General features: G+C 43.9%; 1 protein-coding gene across 2 annotated transcripts; it reads left to right on the forward strand.

The window, feature by feature from the left end:
• The first annotated feature begins 50 nt into the window (after nt 1–50).
• Nucleotides 51–23,954, forward strand: manba (mannosidase, beta A, lysosomal). 2 transcript variants are annotated; one of them, XM_066720745.1, is made up of 17 exons: nt 53–480; nt 3,438–3,532; nt 4,568–4,673; nt 4,779–4,949; nt 6,563–6,686; nt 7,126–7,295; nt 9,041–9,148; nt 11,645–11,796; nt 12,554–12,671; nt 13,106–13,192; nt 15,725–15,892; nt 17,920–18,138; nt 18,750–18,914; nt 20,094–20,238; nt 21,966–22,108; nt 22,292–22,543; nt 22,878–23,954. In XM_066720745.1, exons 1-17 carry the CDS (start codon nt 277–279, stop codon nt 23,100–23,102), a joined length of 2,652 nt encoding a protein of 883 aa, XP_066576842.1. In that variant the 5' UTR covers nt 53–276; the 3' UTR covers nt 23,103–23,954. The 2 variants fall into 2 exon arrangements, with proteins under 2 accessions (XP_066576843.1, XP_066576842.1); XM_066720746.1 differs by lacking the exons at nt 21,966–22,108; nt 22,878–23,954 and having other exon boundaries at nt 51–480; nt 22,292–22,520.
• Nucleotides 23,955–24,339: the final 385 nt, after the last annotated feature.

The following is a 24,339-nucleotide window of genomic DNA, read 5'->3' on the forward strand; positions in this document are numbered from 1 at the left end:
TAAAAGTACAATTATAAACTAGGAATTAGCTGATAATCAACCACACCTACGATGATATCTGATCAAACTCGCCTGTTTTGCAATAATGCTCGGCACTCGAGAGAAGCCAGCGCAGTCAGCTGATCGGTCACATGACCTTTCTGTCAGAAGCAGGAAGTTGGCGCCGATGGAGGACAATCAGCCTTCAGTGCAGTCTTTCCAAAACTGAAACGTACCCTCCGTCACCGGACCCGCCCGAAGGCTTTACGGGATCCCCGTCTCTGCACAGCCGCCGACATGAGCTCCTCTGTCCGAGACGCGGCGGCGGCGCTGCTGGCGCTGGTGGCGGGCTTGTGCACCCTGCGGGCCGGCGGCCAGGGCTTTGAAACCCGGAGTCTGAGCGGGAAATGGACCCTGCGCAACGACAACGCGTCTCTGGCCGTCCCTGCGGACGTGCCCGGCTGTGTGCACACCGCTTTGCTGAAACAGGGGCTGATACAGGTAGGCGACGTGCCCTGAAAATGCCATCAATACAAATAACAATGATCAATTGTAACTATGCAGAAACCTTTTACACTGCAGTGTTTATATCAGTTGTTTCTTAATGTTTTATATCCTGTTTTCTTGCATCATAATAAGAGTATTGCGTTACAATATTGCATTGAGTAGACTGTGCTACCATTTGAAATTGTGTATACCATCATGAGACAGAGCATTTATTTGAATGGTTTGTGTTTGCAAATATCACCCCTTAAGTACAGCTGGGCATACCTTTGTTGTAATCTGCTCACATAGAAAGCTGATCGTCGTTTTAAACTCATTTTTAACTCTCCTGTCAAGTATACCGATCAGCCATAACATTATGAGCACTGATGGGTGAAGTGAATAACGCTGATAATCTCGTTATCATGGCACCTGTCAGTGGGTGGGATATATTAGGCAGCAAGTGAACATTTTGTCCTCGAAGTTGATGTGTTAGAAGCAGGAAAAATGGGCAGCGTAAGGATCTGAGCGACTTTGACAAGGACCACATTGTGATGGCTAGACGACTGGGTCAGAGCATCTCCAAAACTGCAGCTCTTGTGGGGTGTTCCCGGTCTGCAGTGATCAGTACCTATCAAAAGTGGTCCAAGGAAGGAAAAGCGGTGAACCGGTGACAGGGTCATGGGCGGCCAAGGCTCATTGATGCACGTGGGGAGCGAAGGCTGGCCTGTGTGGTCCGATCCAACAGACGAGCTACTGTAGCTCAAACTGCTGAAAAAGTGAATGCTGGTTCTGATAGAAAGGTGTCAGAACACATAGTGCATCACAGTTTGTTGCGTATGGGCCTGCGTAGCCGCAGACCAGTCAGGGTGCCCATGCTGACCCCTGTCCACTGCTGAAAGCGCCTACAATGGGCACGTGAGCATCAGAACTGGACCACGGAGCAATGGAAGAAGGTGGCCTGGTCTGATGAATCACGAGTTCAAGGTGTTCACTTGGCATCCAAATTCCCCAGATCTCAATCCAATCGAGCATCTGTGGGATGTGCTGGACAAACGAGTCCGATCCATGGAGGCCCCACCCCCAACTTACAGGACTTAAAGGATCTGCTGCTAACATCTTGGTGCCAGATACCACAGCACATCTTCAGAGGTCTAGTGGAGTCCATGCCTCGACGGGTCAGGGCTGTTTTGGGACCTACACAATATTAGGCAGGTGGTCAAAATGTTATGGCTGATCGGTGTATATGGTTATATATAAGGAATAGGACAGAGCAGCACATCAATATTAAAACCTGTTGTGCTTCTTTTTGCAATAAAATAAAGTTTTACTGTTCCTATTAGTAATATGCACCTGGTGTGTATTTTGTCTTACACAAGGTTCCTCTGAGGCTAAGTTAATGCAAAATTCAACATTGGTTTGAAAGTACAATACAAAGTGCTTAATGATTTATCTTTGTTATGCCATTGCATCATTTAAATTGTGTGCGTCAATTTGCACACTAGAGATGTTTCACTTAGTGGGATCTATGTAGGCCTACCTCTTTGTACTTTTTGCTGCATATTGCACAATGTCCGACAGTGTTTTCTTCAGCCATAACTATTCCCAGTGCTGCCTTGACTCTATTGTGAGAGATGCTTTATTTCCAAACAGATAGACCATATCCTTGGTACCATTTTCTCTAAAACAAATAAATAAACGACAGCCCATGACAATTAGCTTGATGCTGATGCTACCAGACTTTCTGTTTACCCGACCATTGCTTTCTATATTCATTAAATTAATCTCATGTATTTTTGTGTTAATTATTCTGGCTCGGTAGTTCGCAAGCATTATCTGCTTGTTGCTGAAAAGAGGGTTTTGCATATCCTAATATTTATTTAGTATATTTTTGGCAGGTTGATATGAGTTTCACTGCTCATACCAATGCGTTCGGGCTGTGCTGGGCTACTGTTTGGCATTTTTACACACAGCCTAGATATCAATAGGCACTAAATGTTGCATGGATGTTGTGATGGGTTCATCATTCTGTTGCAAAACTTAGCATTCAAGTTCTAATTTCCTGTTTTCTTATTGTGCCAGTGATAATATCTGGTCCATGGGGGACTGTACACATCGCAGAGTTTTGCAGAGACTCCCAGCGAGCGTGTGTTGATAAGCTAATGTCTGTAAGCTGGAGAACCCAGCGTGTGTAACCCATTGTTCCCGGCCCTGCAGTAGCTCGAAGGGGTTTGGCAAGTCAGTTCATTGTGTGAAGCTGGGCTGTTATTCTAGCCCATCACAGAGCAGTGAGCTGTGAAACACGGCATTGACCACGCTCAACCCGGTGCTGCTGCTATGGGAAGGTCCTGAATAATATTCACTGCATTCCAGGAGTGACAGGGTCTTGGTTTTTTAATACATGTTCAAAGTGCCTTCTTACCTAACGGGACACACAACAGTGCTCTGTAATGGCTGTCAGTATTGATATGCGTAATTCTTGTGACGTATGTTTTGTATTTCTATAAGAATGAGAGCTCTGTGTTCTGATGTGAGGTCAGGGTATTGCTACTCCAGTGATGAATATCTCTGGTGCATATTTTATTTTTATTTTTGCATGGTCTAATGCTGGATTTTAGGTGCTAAAAAGTGTACACATTAAAACATCAAACATTTTGCTTTTGTAGGAAATATACTATAAGTAGGATTTATTTGCCATATTTTATTCAGTATGTTAATCTAAGCACCTATGGGGGTGGGAGTGAGGGCTAAACATGAGAAACACCATTTGAATTTGCTATTTTAATCAGCTTAGGCTTCTGCCTGTTGAAGTGACCTCCTTCCCACATTGTGTTGTATTACGATTTCTTATAGCAGAATTCTGTACATGTATGAATCACGTTTTTGTACACAATATACACAATTACCGTCAATATTCTTACTTTTATTTATACATCTTGTATATTTAAGATGCAACGTTTGCTTCTTTCCTGTAGGATCCATACTATAGGTTCAACGATTTGGTTTACAGATGGATCGCTTTGGACAACTGGACTTACACAAGGACGTTTTCTCTCCCCCTTGAATTCAGGTAGAAAGAAGCTCTTTCTAGCATTAATCTTAGTAATTATTCCTCTAGTTGTTATGGATTCCTAACATTAGATTTACTGCATTGTTCATATTTGGCTACACAGATTCCTTCATCCTAATGTTGACTGTTTCTGACACTGAGGTAAAAGACCCAGAAATGTAGTTATTTATTTGTTTACGTACTGCAGCAACCAATAAGACCTAGTGTTGTTGACATGAACGCAGCCCATCATCAAATCATATCAAACGCACACAAACAATCCAGTTCCATTTCAAATCTCGATTGAAACACTTCAGTTTTGCTACCGAATCTAATCCCTGAAAAGATACAGTTGCATCGGTAGGGAGCAAAGCTGGGAATTTCTTACAGATGGTTTAATTTGTGTGGAGCTGGTCAATCCCAAAAGGAACAGAGTTTTCTGTTCGTATAGAAATGGTTAGAGATACCATGGGTGGAAAGAAACCAACCATTCCAAAAGTGCTGTGCAGTTTAAAGTAACATGCTTTTAGTTGAAAGAATATTTCTCCGCTACAAATCTATGAAGGATCGTTCTTTTAGAAGAAAACACACATGCGCCCTCACTTGCAGAGGCTTTCATTAAAAAGCAATGAAGCGTGTCTGTGCCAGAGCAGGAATCCGCTTTAGTGTACTTACTGTGCCAGAGCAGGGACAGGGAACTAGCTAAGTGCCACCTTGTTTCAAAGGGAGGAAGTGTTTTTATGAGTCGGAAAGACTTCACTTTAAAGGACAAAGGTGGGCAAGCACTGTAAACATCTGGGTATGTGAAAGGATGTGGATGGATTTTATTTGATTGAAATAAGAAAACTTTACATTGAAATCCCAGTGAATCTAAATCCAGATTAGATATTGTAATGATTCTGGAATTTCGATTCAACTTTCCTTCATTTTTTTCACACGAAAAATAATAAACGACTCAATTAAAACCTTGTTGTTTTTTTAAATACTGTTACTAATATTACTCTTTTAAATTGTACATATAATGCTGTACAATAATCCCTAATTTAATACCAATAGGCAAAGGCAAAAGATGGTTCTGGTGTGTGAAGGCCTGGACACGGTGGCTTCGGTTTCCATCAACGGCGCTGCTGTGGGTAACGCAGACAACATGTTTCGCAGATACGTGAGTCGAAGCGGACAGACGCCGTGCATCTACGCATCTACCGCATCTACGGGCTGCCGGCAGCCGGTGAACGCGATGGCGTGACCCCTTCCTTCTGTGTTGCAGAATTTCGATGTCAGCGCGCTGCTTCAGGAGAGCAATGTCATCGAGGTCAGATTCGTATCGGCCGTCGCGTACGCAGCGCAGCGCAGCACGGCCCACGCCTCCTACAAAGTCCCACCGGACTGCCCCCCTCCCGTGCAGAAAGGAGAGTGCCACGTCAACTTTATCAGAAAGGTATGGAAAGTGGGGGACAAATAAAAACAACCCCAGTGAAATGCTAACCTTAGGGCTGTAAGTATCGAGCCTTGACTTGCGTTTCAGCACACGACTCAAACTGAAAATACTGCACTTACACAATTCTTAGTCATCCTGACAATTTGGTCGTTGTTTCCCAATCAGCTGTGCACTCAATGAAACCGCAGTGTTTTTAGCGGTTCGGTTTCATTAGATATAGTTCCAAAGAAGTCGTAACAATGTGACATAATGTTGTTTTCTAGTCGCTCACACCCCGCCTATTGCATTCAACAGATAGACTGAACCAGAACACCTTTAGGTTAGTGTAACTCTCCGTGTCACTTGACGCTTATTCACAGGAACGGCGCAGGATGTGGATGTCAGATCTGTTGCAGTATTATTGCCCCAATGTATTAGTCATGCAGGCATTCATTGTGTTTCTCTCTTGCTTGCACAGTCTTTCGTGCTTCGCAGTCAGACTGGGATCCAGCCAGGAGAACCTCTGAAACTCCACACGTTTTTTTCCGTCTGTTTTTATATAATTTGTTTATTTTTACTCATGTTTTTGAGTGAGACTAAATTAGTCCCTTGGCAGTGTGTCTACCCTACAGAAGTGCCTATGAAGCTATGAATCTCCTCTTTTACGTCCTCCTGTTTAGCACTAAAACAGTCAAAGCTGTCATGCAGTAATTGATTAAACCCTTTTTCCCTATTTTATATGGTATGCTGCACTGAGTGGCCTAAAATTATTTTTGTAATAAAAACAGCTCTGTGGTAGTCGTGGACAAATACACCCCTGATCTAACCTAGTAACATTGTAAGATATAGAGAGCACTCTGCGTTCAAGACCTTAAGAAAGTTGTGCCGTTAGAAGGGTGAACGAGGAGGCTGGCAGACTTCTATTTCCGGGCAAGCTGTCCCATGAGGATCCAGCTTTAATAAAACAGGTTCACGTGGCGCTGGGAATGTTCAAGCTGACAACTGGGGATCTATTTTTAGCTTTTTGAGTTCAAGTAGCAGAACTAAAAATGTCAGTGTTGATACTCTAGTCCTTTCAAGATTATGTGCCTGTGTGAAACATGAAGCCTTTCTTGAAACGTTGATTAGTGCAAGACAGGGCACATGAAAGGAGAGCAAGTCGTTCCTATTCACACTATTATGTCAGTTGTTTTTTTCCCCCCTGTGTCTTGTCTGAGGTGTTCTTCATTGCGTTGGCAGCATTTTTGTGGGGTGTGTGCGTTTTATCATTAATCATTTTGGTGTAAGACAGGACACATGAAAGGAGAGCAATTCGTTCTTATTCACACTGTTTTGTCAGCTGTGTTTCCCCCTGCCTCCCTCCAGGGTCTTGTCAGATGTATTTATTTTGCATTTTATAATGAATCATTTAGCATCTCATCATTAACATTATGATGTTGTCCCTCAGAGAGTCTTGCACTTGCATGCCCGTTCAGGTGCTTCTCCTAGACCTAATTATGCCACAGCATTACTTCACTTTTGGGAATCCAAATTGTCCTCGTTCAATGCCACTGTGTGTTCCAGTAGGGTGTCTCGTGGTGGTCAACCACATCCCTATGCCCACACGAGATGCCTGCTTTCCTTGTTTCGTGTAGGCACAGTCCTCCTTCAGCTGGGACTGGGGTCCTTCGTTCCCCACGCAAGGAATCTGGAGAGACCTAAGAGTCGAGGCCTACGACGTCTGCCGATTGGTCTATCTGAGCACGACCCCCAGCTTTGGTATGTTAAAGGCTGTCGGGTTGCACGTACCAACTGTCACGAGAGATAGGCCGTGGGACTGCGGGATACTTTATCTGTGCTCTGAAACGCCCTTTCCACACACACTGTTACTGTGTTCAACCCTGAGAAAAGCCAGGAACAGGCGTGTTGTTCTTTTTCTGAACCGCAAAGTCAGACAGTCGATTGTAAAAATAGTCTGGAGGGGGATAACGAATGGTAACATACATCTTAAACTGCATTTGATACATTTGCACTGGTTTAGTGTCCCGTCCCCCACAGAAACTTTATTCAGCATTTAAGTCTTTAATAAGTCCTTACCTAAATACAAAAGGAATATTTTTTATTAAATTCCTCAGTATAGCTTTGGATTTCTTTGTATTTCCTCTTTGCTTTGTTGTGGTGGTTTTGTGCGGGTACCTGACTTCCTGTTTACCCACAGACCCCGTCGCTGGCCAGTGGCGCATCGAAGCAGAGTTGTTCTTCGACGTGGTGGAAGCGGCAGTGGCTCGCGTCACCCTACATATTCCCGAGTTGAAGACGCAAAACACCTTTGAGGCCAAACTTCAGCCTGGAATGAGTAGAAACGCATTCCTGCTTCCCGTTAACAGGGTGAGAACGGTCAGTTGTGGATGGGGAGACTCCTGAGAGTCCTACTGCCTGAGCCATGTGTCGGGAACAACTAATATACTGATTTTACTCGTAAATGTTTCCCGTTCACAGAAACGTCACCTGGCAGTGCGGTCATGCCTGTTCTCTTTTTTCCATTAGGTTTTCATTAGGTTGTAAGGCTGTAGTTTTTGAATCCATGGGCCAGCAGTTCTGGATCTCCGTCCTGGAGAGATCGGGGCTCGAGTTAAATAAAAACTCGGCCCCACCCGACAGTCTCGGATTACACGCCCAGCTGAACAGTTTCCATGTGCTAGATCCCCGATGCCTCTGGGAAATGGAAAATTGCCATCAGGGACAGGGTGTGGACGGAAGGATTCGTCAGTGCGTCAGATTTCTGATTCAGTCCAGCCCCCTGTGACTTCTAGTTTCTTTACCTCTGAGTGCTCGGATACATGCTTATTAAAAAGACCTTGTTAAATCAGTTTAGTGTGTTTTTAACAGTTGGCAGTAGTTCAGTTGAGTAATTCAGAACCAAAGACACAGTGGGACCTTCCTGTCAGTCAGAGTAACATTTCTTATTATGTCATTTGCTGGGGAGACTTTAGGTTGACCATAACAGTAAAAAACTTGTTTATGGAAATGTTTTGTTTATTGCACACGCTCTCAAATTAACCTTGAAGTTCGCCTAAGCAGAGGAGACCGTTATTGTATAAAATATGTATAATTAAAAATAAATTAATGAAAGCTGTGTTTAGTCCCATCTACCTTCATGTTCACAGTTTTTCCTTTCCTTTTCTCCAGGACCTGCTGTTTTTATGCTTTCATTCCAACTGTGTTCTTAATTACTGCAGCCAATTAAACCCTGTAATTGAACTATATAATTGACGAGGCTCAGTTTTTGTTTGTTTGTTTTTTAAAAACAATTTTCAAGTTCGACGTGTTTAGAAACTAGTATTAATTAGTATTTAGCTGTATGTGTTGTCATAAGTGTCCAGCTTTAGGTAATTTGAATTTGAAATTTAAGTAATTAGACCCTTGCCAAACTTTAGCATGTTAATTATTATAAGACTGGTTAATCCAGTGCAATTCACACCCGTGTTCATACCTCATGAATTGGCCACTTGTTCAGAGTTGTTGGTGGAGCCCAATTCCAGCCAGACAGCCCTGGTCTGCATCCAGTAGTAAACCTAATGTAATGAGAACGTCTGGTTCTGGTAGGAATACTATGACTCTGCAATACGTCTGTCAATCAAATTGTTAGTGGACACCACGTAAACTAAGTGTTTCTGCCTCTTTTTCAGTTCTGTGTAAATAATTAGTTACTTTAACAGTTGAGTTAACGAGTATAAGAGGTGCGTTCAGAGTTACAGACGAACAGGGAAGTAGCTGCTCCTCATTGAGACAGTTTGGCCTTGTTCGTAGTTTCTCTCGGCGCACTGCGTCACAGCTGCTTTGATGGAGGCACACTGGAGCCCTGGGTTCTGTTGAGTCAGAGAAACAGGTCACACCTTTTGCCTCGGCACTTGTTCAGCCAATTGTCTAACCGAAGCCAAGATAATTATAGCAGATTTAACGGGCTCTGTTAAGTCAGCTATGATCATCTGGGCCACGCTCGTGCCATTCGAGGTTAGAGAGGTGTAGCTTTTGAGGTTTTCCCAGAGTCGGAGGAATGTCTCGTCGTGCTTTCATTGCACTTTTCTTTGCTTCCATCACACTTACGCATGTATGTTTCAATCTTTTTAAAGAGTGTCCCTGTTAAGCTATGGTGGCCGAACGGACAGGGCAAGCAGACCGGGTACGAGCTGAGTGTCGGTGTGGAGGTGGGCGGGGGATCCACACACACACGCACCACGGTGAGTGCCCTGCTGATGTCACTGCAGCTTTTGGGAAGGGGAGGAGTCTGTGTGCTCGGAGGGAGGAAAAGGCAGGAAATGAACAGCAAGTGTGACAGTGCTTTTTTTTGGGAGGAACAGAAGGACTTAAGTTCACAAAGCACAGATATAAGACTTCAGGGATTAAACGATAATAAAGAAACTAACATTTCTACAATGCCATGTTTGTGATGTGATATATTTCACCTGGGTGATTGTGAGACATGTATGTGTGATGTATGTTAACTAATGAAATCCCTCTATCGGGTCCGCCTTAAATCACTGACCTGGTATGAACTGTTCTTTACAAAGAGAACTTCTTTTGCAGTCCAAGGAAATTCAATATTTTGAATGTCAGAAGGGTTTGGATTATTTTTAGACCACCACAGATGTTTATATAGCAAACAACTGACGTGGCTGAAACGAGCATGTTGTGTTGAAGATTTGCTTGGACTCGTGCAGATGCAGTTTTTTGGTTTTAACTGCAGCCCTGAGGAGGCTTTCACACCATCTAGTGTTACAGCTGCTATTTCTTATTCAAGTTACCATCTGTCATTAACCTTAGTTGACTGTTGTACTTTTAATTATAGCGATGGAAATTCTACTAAATCTAATAAAAGGTAAATGCACTTATTTTAATTCTGAATCTGTATTGGCAGTATCTAATTCAAGTCCAGGTTTCAGTTTGATTCATGATCGTATGCCGTCTGAGGACCTCGTGATGTTGTTCTTGTTTAAATAGCTTTGCAGTCTGTCGGCATTTTCTCAAACAAGATCTTTACAGACCTAAGCCTTGGAAGTGTGGGGGACAATATTAAAATCCTATCCTGCCTTTGTCCTTGGTGTGCTGTTACTCCTAACTTGGTTATCAGCAGCTCACATTCCTTTCTTGCAACGTATTATCTGCAGATTTCCTTCCAATGCATCTGGCAATTCAGAGGTTAATGATTATTATTCATGAGTATTGATTATAATATTGATGAGATGGGAAGGTTTAGTTTAGGATGCCAATGAAATCACTGCTATAGTTATTAGAAATGACCATTCAGACACTGTTTGTTAAATGTCAAACCCCTTAAGGGTATGTCCCAGACGGGGTATAAAAGCTTTGTACTACCTCAAAACTTTTGGGGAACAGTGTCATGCTGGCCTATAATCCTTTTGAGTTCTGTGTAGCGCTGTTCCTCCCGCGCACTTTCTTCCATCACAGAAGCGTTACAGCAGGTTTAGAAAAGTTCAAGTTAAATCTAATATAACTCCGAATCACACTGATCATTAGGAAGGTCATGAACTCCTTCCATGATATAAACATTGTGATGAACCATCTTGGATATTGTGTCATCTGAAATGGGTGTGAAACAAATGAGGATCGGCACGTGTAGCTGGGCATGTCTTAACATGTTATAACGGACCGTCTAATCCCAATTGAAGCTTTTCTGTGACCGTGTGGCTAGACCGTGTATGAAGTGTCTGCGTTGTTTTGCTCTTGGGGATGGAGTGGTGCACCATCGCTGGTTGGTGTTTTAACTGGCTCTGCCCGGTAAAACGAGATCCAGCCGGTTCGTAATGTACATTCATCAGAGCCCTGCAGTATTCAAATCACTCAGTGTGCTCTTTAAAATAGTACAAGTGTGACAAAAGGCTGAGCACGAAGTGGAAGAGATGTAAACACATTCATTGTGTAGCAGCTTCTGCTTCGTGCCACAAGTGCAGAAGCCCTGGGGAGGGGGGGGGGGGGAGAGTTTCATTCCTTCAGCTCGTGGGTTCATTTATCACGGCTCTATAGATAAAACATTTCTTGCTTAAATATATCTGTGTAGTTTCCTCGTGGAAGCTTCCCTTGCTGTAGTTTGTGACACTGTACCAGTGTGTTTTTCTGTGCCAGTTGCTCTGCCACTGGTCTGATTTTGGTTGGTGCAATTTGCTGGTCTTACTGGGTCATGAAATATATATATATATATATATATATATGTCATGGAGCCTAATTCTATGCAATTATAACTCTTCAGAACAGTCCAAGAGGTCCTGAGGCAAATCCTGGTATAAAACTGACATAATTACAGCTCTTAATACACTACAGTAAGATGGCTCCACATTACGTTCCTTTTACTTGGTTTAAGTTTGAACAAAGACTAGCAACTCTGACTCTGACTAGCGGCCACAGATGCCGTAATATGAAGTTGGCGGCCGCACGTTTCTGCACTGGTTTGTTCTTGTACCTTTCTGCATTAGCGGACTGGCACTGGATCCACTTGAGCTGCGTTGATCTGGATGCTCCGCAAGCATCTTGTTTGCGATTATTCTTTTAATGCATTAATTTCCCATTTCCCGAATTTCAGCATCGTGTCCGAGTTTCTGAGTGATGGGTTCAGGTTTTTCATGCGTACCACTTGGCGTCTGTCCGTTTCGGTATCCACACCAGCTGCTTTGCCAGTGCGAGGCCGTGGCACGTCAGTAATGGATGTCTCTCCCGGGCAGGTGTATTTTCGGACGGTGGAGCTGATCCAGGAGCCCATTGCGGGATCTCCAGGCCTGAGTTTCTATTTCAGGATCAACGGACGTCCTGTTTTCCTGAAGGGCTCCAACTGGATTCCTGCTGACTCATTCCAAGACAGAGTAACTTATGATGTGTAAGACCCTGTGTTCACTCCTTTCTGCTTAAGCTGCAAACTCCGATATATGTCTCTGTTTAGAACAAGAAATGTCATCAGCTGTTTATTCTCAGGTTTTAATTTAAACCCTTAACAGCTTGGCCTTTTTTGTTTTCCTCCCCCCCACTGCTTTTTCTCTCCGTCTAATCGCTGTTGTGTTGAGAGAACAATTTATTACCACTTGACCTTCAGTGCATCCAAATAGAACAATCTCGAGATATCCCAAGAGTGTGTGTGTTTAATAACCGTCACCTCAGCCTCACATTCGTCTCTTGTTCTTGAAACAGTAAGTCCTATCGGTGCTGTGAAAACCGTGGCTTTATTTCAGGCTTTAGTCTTTCCAAAGGCGATCGTAATAATTCGCCCATTGGTGAATCCTATCCTCAAGCTTTGGTAGGCTTGAAAAATAATTTTTAGGCTCTGTGGTTGTGATATTGTGCAATGATGTTGAAAACAGATCGTAGTTCTCTGGAGTTGAATGGACTGAAGGTCTGTGAAATCATGAGTAAATTGGAGATGTGCGCCTGAAGAAACAAGTACTTGTTCTGGTATTATATTTCCCAGTGGCCAGTTGCATAAAACAACTTTTCCATTTAGTTTTCATCTTAACTGGTACTTTAGTTTAAGTATGTTTTGCATGAAACAACTTAAGTTAGGCTAAATCCCTTAAGAGGAAGGTGAGGAATCCTACTTCGGTTGTTCACAAAAAAAAGTCTGTATTTGCCTTGCCTTTCAGCATCAAGAACCTCCTGCAGTCAGCCGTTGATGCCAATATGAACACACTTCGGGTCTGGGGGGGAGGCCTCTATGAGAGAGAGGAGTTTTATGACATCTGTGATGAGCTCGGGATCATGGTAATGACTTTGAGGTTTTGTTGTTGTTCTTGGTGCTGCCTTTTCACTTGCCTGCTAAGTGTGTGTGTGTGTGTTCAGTGAACTGCTGACTCACCATCTACGCCATGTTGAGCATTAACTCAGCTTAATCAGATGCAGAAACTTGCGACGTACCAGAGATTTTACATACGGAAGAGGGATGCCTTATCAGATAATTAATTCATTGTCTGAGATGCTCTACTATGTTCTACTAGATTCCAATACTGCAGTTTATTCTTCCAAAGCAAAAGTGCCACAAACACTAGTGTGTGGAATTAGCAATAGTAATATATTGGCTTTTAAATAGGCCTCATCGTGTTTCCTGGGGTGTTTTTAATTCCACTCAGCCATTGTTGTGCTAATTTATTGTGGGAGGGAACCCCCACCCGCCCAACCGCTCTGCTTCTGTGTTTCAGATCTGGCAAGACTTCATGTTTGCTTGTGCGCTTTACCCATCGGAGTCCAGCTTTTTAAACACAGTGAGAGAAGAAGTCACTCATCAAGTAAGTGGTTCTCCTGTACAGGTATTTCTTTTCCAGTTGGTGAGTTCACCTGTGTCTGCAGATCCCGAGGGAAAGGTAAGTGGGGATCTGGAAACCTGCACTTTGGGAAGGAAGGGTTCGCTGGTCGTTTTATTAAACGACACGTATGTTTTATTCTGTGTTTGCCGTTATCTCATCTGCTATCACCTTTCTGACTGTACTCTGCTAAGAATAGAAATTGAAAAGGTATCTTAAACTGAATGGGAGGAGCCGACGCTGGAAAGTACATCAGAGTTGCACAAGGTGAGATGCACAGCACGTCAGCTTGACACCGGTCCGAACCCATTCACCATCTGCTTTGAGTCTCCTTAGTTGCGCAAATTGCCCATAAGCATGATAAGGAATAATTGAAGCGGAAAGAATAACCGATTACCATAAAGTTGCAGATTCTTGATTGGTGTTTGTCGAATAAATGATGCATTAAACTGTGGAAATATTACACAAAGTACACTTTTAACAGGGGTATGTCCCATTGCAGAAGAGACTGGACTTTTTCACTGTCTATAAAACCCTTTCTTGTTCAGAATTGGGGTATATGTGCTGTAATATTCATTAGCCACTAAAGCAGCGGAGTGGGTTTGTTCTTTCTCATTCTGCCCGCCATGGTTGTGTGATTTTTGCCGCCTGTCTTTTTTAGCTGTCAAGTTCTGCAGGCTAAATTTGGCACGCAGCACTTTTTGTTTCAAGGCGCTGTAGAATTGCTGAAGCCTCTCTTGTTTGATGCACAAAGCGTTTTCTTTTTTCTTTTTTTTTTTGTTGTTTCTAAAGTTAGAATCCCTTTTTGGAGCCCGTTCTTCAGTGTGCATTCACAATCTGCCAACAGGATCACTTGGCAGCCTGTTTCATGAGCACTGCTCTCTCTCAGCAGGGCATTCGGGAGGGTTATGTAACACTTAAAGTCCAGAGCTGAACTTTTCCATGCTTTGCTGGTCTACACGTACAACAGAATAACGGCATCCAAGTTTGCTCTACTGTTGCAGTAAATATAAATAGTTTCTATGTATGCGAAGTATACCTAAGATAATTACAGTAACAGTACAATCTTGAGTAACTGGAATTGACGCAGGTTTTCTCTCTCGAGTTGGGAAACTGGCAGAACCGATCTAGAGGTAGTAAGATGCGGTTTCAAGTTTGGCTTCAGGATGCATGTTTCACATTTTATAGAACTAAAACGTCGCACTTGTAAATTGCAACACATGAAATGCATATGGATATGCTGGTGTTAGATTTCCGAGTGTGCTTTGACAAATGAAAGTGACGTCGGCGACGATCGCGTGTTGTGAATGCATGGTGCCTGAGAAGTGGATTATGTACAGTCAACAGGCCATGCTTGGGAGAACAGAAGCCTCTCTTTGGTGTAGGAGATCATTTAGGAGAGCTGTAGGCAGCGAGTAACTTTAACTCGTCTGCCCTTTCACAGTTTACATGAATGACCCAAACTCTGGTCTCGTCGACAGACCTGTCAAATAAAACCGTGGGATTCGAAATGAAGGGGCCACAAATGCTGCCAGCATCAGAGACAACCCAGAGCGATCCAGACTGTGGATTCTTAGCAAATTATGTTAAGTCTCTTTATTTGCCAACAAAGTATTTGCCCGTGTTGAAGGGGTAGCATTCATTTAAGAGGCAAGCTCTTAATTAGTGGAAACCAAATCACTAATGATCTGGTCATTTGGAATGGATGTGTCTGGTCTGCTCACGGTCGTACAAAAGGACATTGCTGTTTTGTGGACGGCACAAATTGTGACAAGCCAAATCATCCCAGGACTGAGTGTTATGTCATACTTGGACAGGTTAAGAGAGTCCAGTCTCTGTACCGTAGAACAATGAAGACTTCTCATGAGAGTTGAATGAGGCAATCACAATTAGTCCTGAATTTTACCAGGTCTTAAAGTAGATGAAATCTGAAATCTTGAAATCTGTGTTGAATGTTGATCAGGCACTTGTTTGTGTCTGGATTTGGAGTGCATCATTTTTGACCGTAGGAAATAATGGTGAATTTGCTCTTAAATGCATTTCACCCAAAGTCTGGTGTCTGATTTATCAGTTAAATGGGGTTATTCTGGGTGATTTCTGCTCACTGACAGAAATGCCTTGTCCAGATATTAACTGCAACACAAGTGATGCACATTCACTCATATTATTGGGAAAAGCCTAATTTGCTTATGTGTAATTAAAGTGAATGCTTCTGATTTATGGAAATGTTTTTACTGGAAGTGTAAACGAATGAGGAAGTGGTCACTCTAGTAATGACAACGGCCTGCCTTATGACCATCAAAGGAGAGAAGTGTGCCCTAACCTTCTGATGTAAATGAAAGGTTTGATTTTTACAGACTGAAAAATAATGCCTCATTTGATGTGAAAGACAGAACATCATTATTAACATAATTTCCTCTTCCAGGCATAACGGAGGGAGTGGCGCCCATTTCTCTGAAGAGCTGGCTTGTGAAAGCCTGTTTCTGAAGCTCTCGGGTTATCCCGATTCTATTTCAGGTCAGGCGGTTGAAGTCCCATCCTTCCATCATTGTATGGAGTGGTAACAATGAAAACGAGGCGGCCATCGCTACGGACTGGTTCCACATCCCCCCCGCAGAGCGAGAGGTTTACCGCAGAGACTATGTACAGCTCTATATCAACAACATCAGGGAGATTATTCTAAGAGTAAGCAATGTTATCTTGGTCAGCTGACTAACAGAAACATTTATGTAATTTAATTATTCATTATTTCGATTTTAGTTTAAATATATATTTGTATCGATTGCATTTCATAAGTGTCCTGTCCCCTTTTCTCAGCTTTACTTAGTCTCTTCCTCCCCCTCATAAACTGGGATGCACTTCCTGTATCAAAAACTGACCTGCACTTCCTCCACTCAGACCGAACGAAACCTGCCTAAAGAACGAGTCCGGCGTATCCCCCCACCCACCTACTATCCCTCCATGACAGCACTGGTGTCACATGCAAATAGGTTATGTTGGTAGGGCATCTGAGGTATTCAAATAGTTCAAATTGAAATGTCATCAGCCGACTGTTTTCAGTTTTACTCCTGTCTCGTGTTATTGTGAGAGGCATAGATGCAAACCGGTAACATAACACTAATGTTAGTTTGTTTGTTTGGGTGGCATATGGATAAGAGACAGGCCAAGTGCTAAATTAAGAACATAAGACAGTGTCCAGTCGAGAGGAGGCCATTCGCCCCATCGTGCCCGTTTGGTGTCCATTAATAACTAAGTGATCAAGGATCCTATCCAGTCTGTTTTTGAATGATCCCAAATTGTCTCTTCAGCCACATCGCTGGGGAGTTTGTTCAGACTGTGACGCCTCTCTGTGTGAAGAGTACTTCGAGATGAATGCAAGCCAGTTACAACCGAGTGGCAGTTTGACACCATGTCATATTGGTTTCTTTTCATGATCTTTGTTTGCAAGGTTAATCTTTGATTGGTGAAATGGCTGTGTCCTTACGTTTGAAGAGTCAAGTAGCTGGCACTGTGACTGTGTCTTTTAGCGTCACACGAGAGCCTTGCTTTCGCCCCCTGAGCGCCATATCTGTGCTACAGCCCTGTCTTTCTGCTCCACCTCTTATTGGCGATTCCCAGAGTTTAGCTTGAGAGTTTGTACATGTCAGACAGAAAACCGGTGTCTTCCTGCCAACGGTAAATTCATGAGCAATTCCAAATATGTCATCTGTTTTGAAGTACAGGATTGTTGAGATGGTAATGACGGCTGACGTTACTACTGCTGATTTCCCTGTGAGAAATGACTCCATGTGAAGAAGTGGGAAAAAATGCCTTGTGCGTGCCTCTGAGCTGACTCATCCTCCCTACCAGTGTAACGGCATGTTGTCTGCCTTGGCTTTGGCCTCAGTAGTGCGGCCTAGTGGTGGCCGAGGGAGATTGCGACGCAGAGACGAGTGTTGGTCTCCTGCTTCGCACAGATTTGGGATGAATCGCAGCTGTTCAGCCTAGTTACGCAGAACTGCATTGCACCGATCATGTGACGTGCCTCCTCAGGTAACCCTTGAGGTACCATTATAGTAAGAACAGCTTTTCCCCCCGTCTTTCACCCAGATGTTGAAGTGTTTTTGGTCTTGAATGTCGCTGTTTATTAAAAAGAAGTTCTTGATTTTGTCTTGTTCTTGCACAAGTCTGTTGACAGATGTTGCACAAGGGTATGTCTCCGATATTATTCTGATACCGGTTGTACCAGGAGGTACCGTTTTTAACAGGGTTTCTGATGCAGGAAGTAAACAACGTGTGTCATCTGTCACACAGGCATCTTTTTTGTTTTTCAAGTTTAAACTCTGTGTACAATTTCACATCTTCAGCACATAAAAGGTCTGGTCTCTCAGGTTGTTTACTCCACTCATTACAACAGCTTCATACGTGATGTTCAGATTAACCAGAATAAATGTGCATCAGACTTTTTGTTTTAGCTCTAAAATGTCTTTACTCTTTCTTAAGATTTTATTTGACTCTCTTATTTTACCAGCAGTTTCCAAATCTGACCTACTGAGTTCTGTATGAAACGGCTTTATTTTACCATTTGCTAAAACCAGCCAGTTTTCCAAGATTCCCACTTTTCCATTGTTGTAATTTGTCACTGAAATGGCAGCATGTCAAAGATCATTAAGATATAAGTGGAAATCACACCCAGGAGTGAATGCCATCGGACTTCTGTTCTTCAATTCTAGGAGGATAGCAGCCGTCCGTTTCTTAGCTCGAGCCCCACCAACGGAGAGGAGTCTGTGCAGGAGGGCTGGATAGCGGAGAATCCTTATAACCCGAATTACGGAGACACGCATTTCTACAGCTACGTGGATGACTGTTGGAACTGGAAAAACTTCCCCAGGACCAGGCTGGCGTCAGAGTACGGCTTCCAGTCGTGGCCGTCATTTTCCACCTTGCAGAAGGTGAAGTGTGGGGGTGTGGTGAGAAATGTTGTGTGTGCCAAGTTGTAGGACATAATCCCCCCTTTCCTTTGGATCGTGTCTATTGAAGTCCATGTGAGATGGAGATCATAATGCAACATTTTCCGACCCAGAGACCCGTACTCTTGAGTGGGACTGTGCTGCTCTGGCATGGTTTCCCTCTCGTGGCACGGGAGTCTCCGAGTAAGATTCTCACTCCCATTCACTTGAGAAGGTCGAACTAATGTATTCAAAATTGCTTCCCCTTTTATGTCCCCATTAGCAGATTTCAACATTTCCCTTCTATGGAAATGACAGACAACTGTGCCAAATCGCTTGCTTCATGCTTGTTTTTAATTATCAATGCTTTCATTTGATGGCCGCACTGCCTCCCAAGATCAACTGGTAACATTTGAGGAATCGGGCTGTTCGATGCCTTCAATGTAAAACAGGCACATGTGTCTGTAAAAAAAACAAACCGAAAACCCCAACATACCAATTAATATCATATCTCAATAACCATTTGGTTTCAAATGAGCTCTTGTGTGTAGGGGGTGATTACAGACTCCCCGAGCAGACCTGGGGATTCACACGCGCTCCTTCTCCCTCCCCAGGTCTCTGCTCCCAAGGACTGGCATTACTCCAGTGATTTCACGGCCCACCGGCAGCACCACCTCTCCGGCAACAAGCAGATGCTGTTTCAGGCCGGCCTGCACTTCTCCCTGCCAGTGTCTACTGACCCCCTGCAGGAGTATAAAGACACGCTGTTCCTCACACAGGTAACTGGACACCCTGATATTCATGATCACTTGAGCAGGAATTAACTTGTTGGATAATGTCTCCTGTTGTTTGCAAGGTGCAGACTTATTAAACGCCCACACAGGAGGTTTTTGTGTGAATGAAATTCTCCCCGTTGGACCAGATTATGTAGTCAAGTTATTTTAGATATTCCTGGCCCCGTTTCACTCTCTTCTTGCATAGATCCCAGTCATTGATTTGATTTCTTAAGTGAAGTGATTGTCTTTGCGTTTACTTTGAGCTTTGCGAACCACTTCAGTCATTATGTTCTTTGCAGGATCAACATACATTCAATTAATTACAAACTAAGAACACCGTTCTACACTTAAAGTTGTGTTTTGGATCTTCACCTTGTTTAGATCTGGCAATAGACACAATCCGGGTGATTTACTTCATTGTGATGTTTTTAATCCTGAACTATTCTCTCTCTTTTGTAACAATGGACAACACCAAACCTCTGAAAGGTCTCAATCGTTGTATTATATTTCATCACAGGTGCCCACATCCAGGGGTGGCCTGCAGTTGTTACAATACATACAGCTGCATTTTTTTTTACTGGTGAAATCTAGCTTGAGGGTCCAGCATCGGGGTCCCCCTCTCGGGATCGGACCCACGACCCTCCACTCCAATGTCCGGGGCCCTGACTGCTCCTCCACGCTGCTGCCCATCATTTTAAACACTTACAGCTCCGTGCTCATTCTCTTGTGCTCCTCTGTAGTAAATCCACGTGTGGAATAGTGAGGTCCTCAATGGCACGGGACAGTCTGTCTATTTGGACACACTGTAGGACTGGCAGCTGTAATACATGCACAGCACAGGTAACCTATAGAAGCCATCGGCCATTCCAATACACATCCAATACGGCAAGGTGCTTCTGATATGGCATGTTCAGACGCCAGTGGCAGATACTGCAGCAGTGTTCAGAGCGTGTGCGCGGAGCAGCAGGACACAACTGTCTCTGGTTAACCTGCAGCACAACGCAGCACATTGTAAAGAAACCGCAGCGAAGTGTATAAATAGGGCATCTTACTAACAACAGCCTGTGTGCGTGCATCGTGTGTCATGTGTCCTGTGTCCTGCGTGTGTGCTTCCGTGTGTCCTGTGTGTGCGTGTCCTGTGTCCTATGTGTGTGTGCGTGCGTGCGTGTGTCCTGTGTACAGGTGATGCAGGCGCAGTGCGTCAAGGCGCAGACGGAGTTCTATCGCAGGAGCCGCAGTGAGATCATCGAGGGGCGGGGCCACACCATGGGGGCCCTGTATTGGCAGCTGAACGACATCTGGCAGGGCCCGTCCTGGTCCTCCATCGGTGAGCACAGCGCCCCTCACGTGCACTGCTGGGGTCTGGGACAGGGAAACACGGCACGCTGCTGCGATTGAATCCCCTACCTGTTCCTATGTGGCAGGGGTCTCAAACTCAATTCCTGGAGGGCCATGTATGCTGGTTGAGTCCTCGATTACTTAATTTGTTTAAATATATCAAATTGAATAATTAATTAAACAATATATTGCGAGGTATTTTACAGTTGATGGTCTAAAAGTGCATTTGATTCGAGGTACAGTATCTTATAAAATATGCTGGTCCTGGATAGGTGTTTAAATGTATCTAGCTTATTAAACAATTAGACTAAGTCATTGAGGTCTCGGTTGGAACGAAAACCAGTGTCATACACACGGCCCTCCATGGACGGAGTTTGAGACCCCTGATGTATAGCCTTTCTGCCCTGCTTCTCCAGACTGTTTCTTCCTCTCCTGAAGCGAGTGCTGAGCGGTCTTTTCCCTGAACCCGTCCTGTTCTGCATATCGATACCATGTGGATCAGCGCTTTCATTTGAATAGACATCTGTAATAATGTGAGTGGCAGGAGTGTGTGCTTTTACCTGGGATGGCGCTTCTACGTTTTTGGAGATATTTTTAGCAGAATAAACCCTACCAGTGGCTTTATGACGGTGTGAAATCTGGCCCCGCTCTTGAGCTGAGCTCCAGTTAACCTCAATTAATCCAGCATTACTCTAATTAAAGGTTGGCCCTGCAGAGACCAAAGAAGGACCAAAGAAAGAATATATAACGTCATCATAATGAGGGGAACTATGTGAACCAAAAGTCAATATGCTTCCTTTGCAAGTTATCGTTTCTAATTATTATTCAGAATTCACAATTTCCCTTTTTATTAGTTATACAGCTGTAACTATTTACCCTAGTTAACACTGATTGGTGTAAGAAAGCAAGTAATAACTCATTTTAACGGCTAATGATGTTATTCGTATGTTCCTTAAAGTAATGTAATCTGAGAGCAATTAAAATGTGTTAGCTGATCATGACAGCCGAGGGCCTGGTGTTTGTGGAGATTTTACCCACTGTCCATCAGGTGTCGCTGTTTCACAGATAATCTTCATCAGCGATCCAGAGCGCTTGCGTTACCCTGGCAGGATGTTGTAATGACGTTGTAGTGGCGGCATGATGTACAGATGCTCATGCGTGTTAGAGAGAGCGATACCACCCAGATACATGTGCTGGCCTTCAGTGACTCAAATGACAGACATGCGAACGCAGCGATTGGTTCCATCTTACATTCTTAATTGTAGAAAAACGTTCATGCACTTTCTAACTTGCACTTACCTGCTGCACACCTTGATGCTCCTGACTATATCCGTGTCTTTTTTCCTCTTTAAATTGCTCTGCTGTTGGCGACTGTGTGCTCTGACCTCACAGAGTGTGAGGCGTTTGCTTGCTCTCGCTGCCCTATGTTGTATACATTTCATTTTAATTGATTATTATGTATTGGCTACATGGATGCAGATTATATAAAAAGTGTGTGAAACAGTTAAACAGGTAGTGTGCTTGTTCAAAATCTTATTTTCTTGCACAACGAAAGGCTTTCCTTTTGGATAACTGTCAGGCATCGAGTTGCCAGAGCTGATGGAAAAAATGTATTTGAAGATGTGAATTAGGATGGGAATGCTCACTTGCTAAAAGCACCAGTGAAGTGTGCGCACAAGATACCTGACCCCCACCGGCTTGTGCGTTTCTGTACAGAGTATGGGGGCAAGTGGAAAATGCTGCACTACTTTGCCCAGGACTTCTTTGCTCCTGTGCTGCTGGTGGGCTGCGAGGATGAGGAGGAGTTTCACATCTACGCTGTGTCAGACCTGCAGAGTAACCTGTCTGCGACGCTGCAGGTCTGTTTCAAGCTTTAAATGCAACAAGAAAAAGCCAAATGATCTTTCAGTACTAAATATGTAGTGATCTGAGGTTACTATGCTAATAAATAATCACTGATCGTGTGTGTGTGTCATGCTATACCCTTTCCTTTCAATACAAGGCCTGCTCAGATTAAACTCTTTCCCCTCCTCCTCCACTAGGTCAGCGTGTACCAGTGGAGCCGGATGGAGGCCGCCTCTACGCTGCTCTCTCCGGTGGAGGTCCGGTCCGCCTCTTCCCTCTTGGTTTTTAAGCGGCCCGTGCAGGACATGCTGGGGAAGGGGAACTGCACCCGAAAGAGCTGTTTCTTCACCTTCGCACTGGAGGCAGGACGGGAGCAGCACGGCCCAACAAACTACCACTTCCTGTCCTCCTTCAAGGACGCAGAGGGGCTGGAAAAGCCGAAACTTTCCGTAAGACATAAAAATCCGGTCTTGGTTGGTCCAGGTAGATTCAATGTGAGAGAGCAGTGTGCAACACTAGGATCCCATCTCTTTTACTACGCTCAGTTTGGGGGTAATGACAAACTTACAACACAGACCATCTTTACAGTATGCATAATCTATTCTTAGCAGGGGTGTGCGCTCAGTCCTGAAGTATATTACCGTGGGAACCTTCTAAAGAAACTAGTTGTTGAAGCTCTTACAACGCCGGAAGCATTTTTACAATTTTTGTTGCTTTCGTGACGCAGCGGCTGGTTGTTTCCCATCGAGCGGGGTGATCTCATGTCTCTGTCTCGCACCTCAGGCCACTGTGGAGCAGCAGGGCGAGACGTACGTCATCATCCTTCAGACGTCTGCCATCACGCCCTTCGTGTGGCTGGATGCTGGGGACATCCCGGGCAGATTTGAGGCCAATGGCTTCCACATGCTGAACAAATGCAGGGCCGTGAAGTTCTACCCCTGGCGTCCCAGCAGCCGCGAGGAGCTGGCCCGGTCTCTGCAGGTGACGTCCCTCACGAGTCTGACCTGAGGCCCCGGCGCTCTGGACCACAGCGGACGCGTCTGATAGGCATCGGCGCAGTGTGCTGACTTGCAAGGAAGACGGATACAATTCACTTTTATTTTTCACACGTCTGTTTGCACGTGACGCGTTTACTGAAAGCATTTAATTGCAGATGACACAAAATCGCCAGCTCTTCCTGTGCAGGTGAAACAAGATGACGGCCCACGAGGTCGATGAAATCCAAATGTGAACGCTGGTGTTAATTTAAGTAATTCTGCTGGCAGCGGGGGAATAAGTAACCTTGCTGTGGAGGTCTTATTTTAAACTTTCACTGAAATGAAAATAGGAAAAAACAGATCACGAGAGGGTGACAACCCTGAGACGCGAAACTGTGGTTTTAGGACCAGGGTGGAAAAAATGATGCCGCAGGGTTTGATAGTGAGTTGTGGTTGAAGAGGTTTTCATTTTAGCGCCTGTGCCTAAATTGCAAAACGAAACCGAGTGCTGGCAGCTGGCCGCACCTGGTCATGTGACCATTATCAGAGCCAGCTGAACTTGCTCTGGGACAACGGGAGGCTGGGAGGGACTGTGCACACGCGTGTCCGGGGCCGGGGTCCGCCTTGACTTCCCCATACAGACACAGACTGACTTTAGGGGGATAGAGAATATACAGTCACACATACATGTCAGAAAGGCAATAATCGCAGTCAAAGGAGCATTTGTTTTTGTTTTCGTTTTCACCATTTTATTATAAAAGTATTACAAACATACCAATTAAAAAGCCATTAAAAAAAAAAATTCCACAGCATTTTTTTTTCTTTCCAAAGCCTATCTGTACAAGGAACCTGTGGAGTTGCAAATAAATTAAGTGCCACCTGCTGCTGTTTGAGAGTCGTGTTTGAGGTTTAGGTTGTTAAACACTCACTCATCTTCATGAAGTACCTCAAACAACGCATGGGGAAATAAAAAACCTTGTGTTTGTATAGAAGCTCAATGTTAACTCAAGTAAAATATGCATAGACTTTGCATGGGGGGGGCAGTACTGTAATGGCCGGCACAGCGGAAGCCTAATCTGTCTTCCTAACTTACAGTTAAATGCAAAAAAATGCCTAGAATCTGTCCGTACAAAAAATAACAAGTTGAACAGTTGAAGTCATACAAAGTACAAAGTTGTAACGTAGGAATAAAAGGACATCATTTATGAAAATACTTTTTTTTTTTTTTTTTTTTTTAAAGAAAGTACCACTTAAAAACAATTATCTAA

The sequence above is a fragment of the Amia ocellicauda genome, chromosome 13 (genome assembly GCF_036373705.1).
Source record: "Amia ocellicauda isolate fAmiCal2 chromosome 13, fAmiCal2.hap1, whole genome shotgun sequence".
NCBI lineage: Eukaryota > Metazoa > Chordata > Actinopteri > Amiiformes > Amiidae > Amia > Amia ocellicauda.

Coding starts and splice junctions, on each gene's coding strand:
- manba (XM_066720745.1), top strand. CDS start 277: ATGAGCTCCTCTGTCCGAGACGCGGCGGCGGCGCTGCTGGCGCTGGTG. Junction 6,687..7,125: donor GAGCACGACCCCCAGCTTTG/GTATGTTAAAGG, acceptor GTTTACCCACAG/ACCCCGTCGCTGGCCAGTGG. Junction 13,193..15,724: donor GAGAAGAAGTCACTCATCAA/GTAAGTGGTTCT, acceptor ATTCTATTTCAG/GTCAGGCGGTTGAAGTCCCA.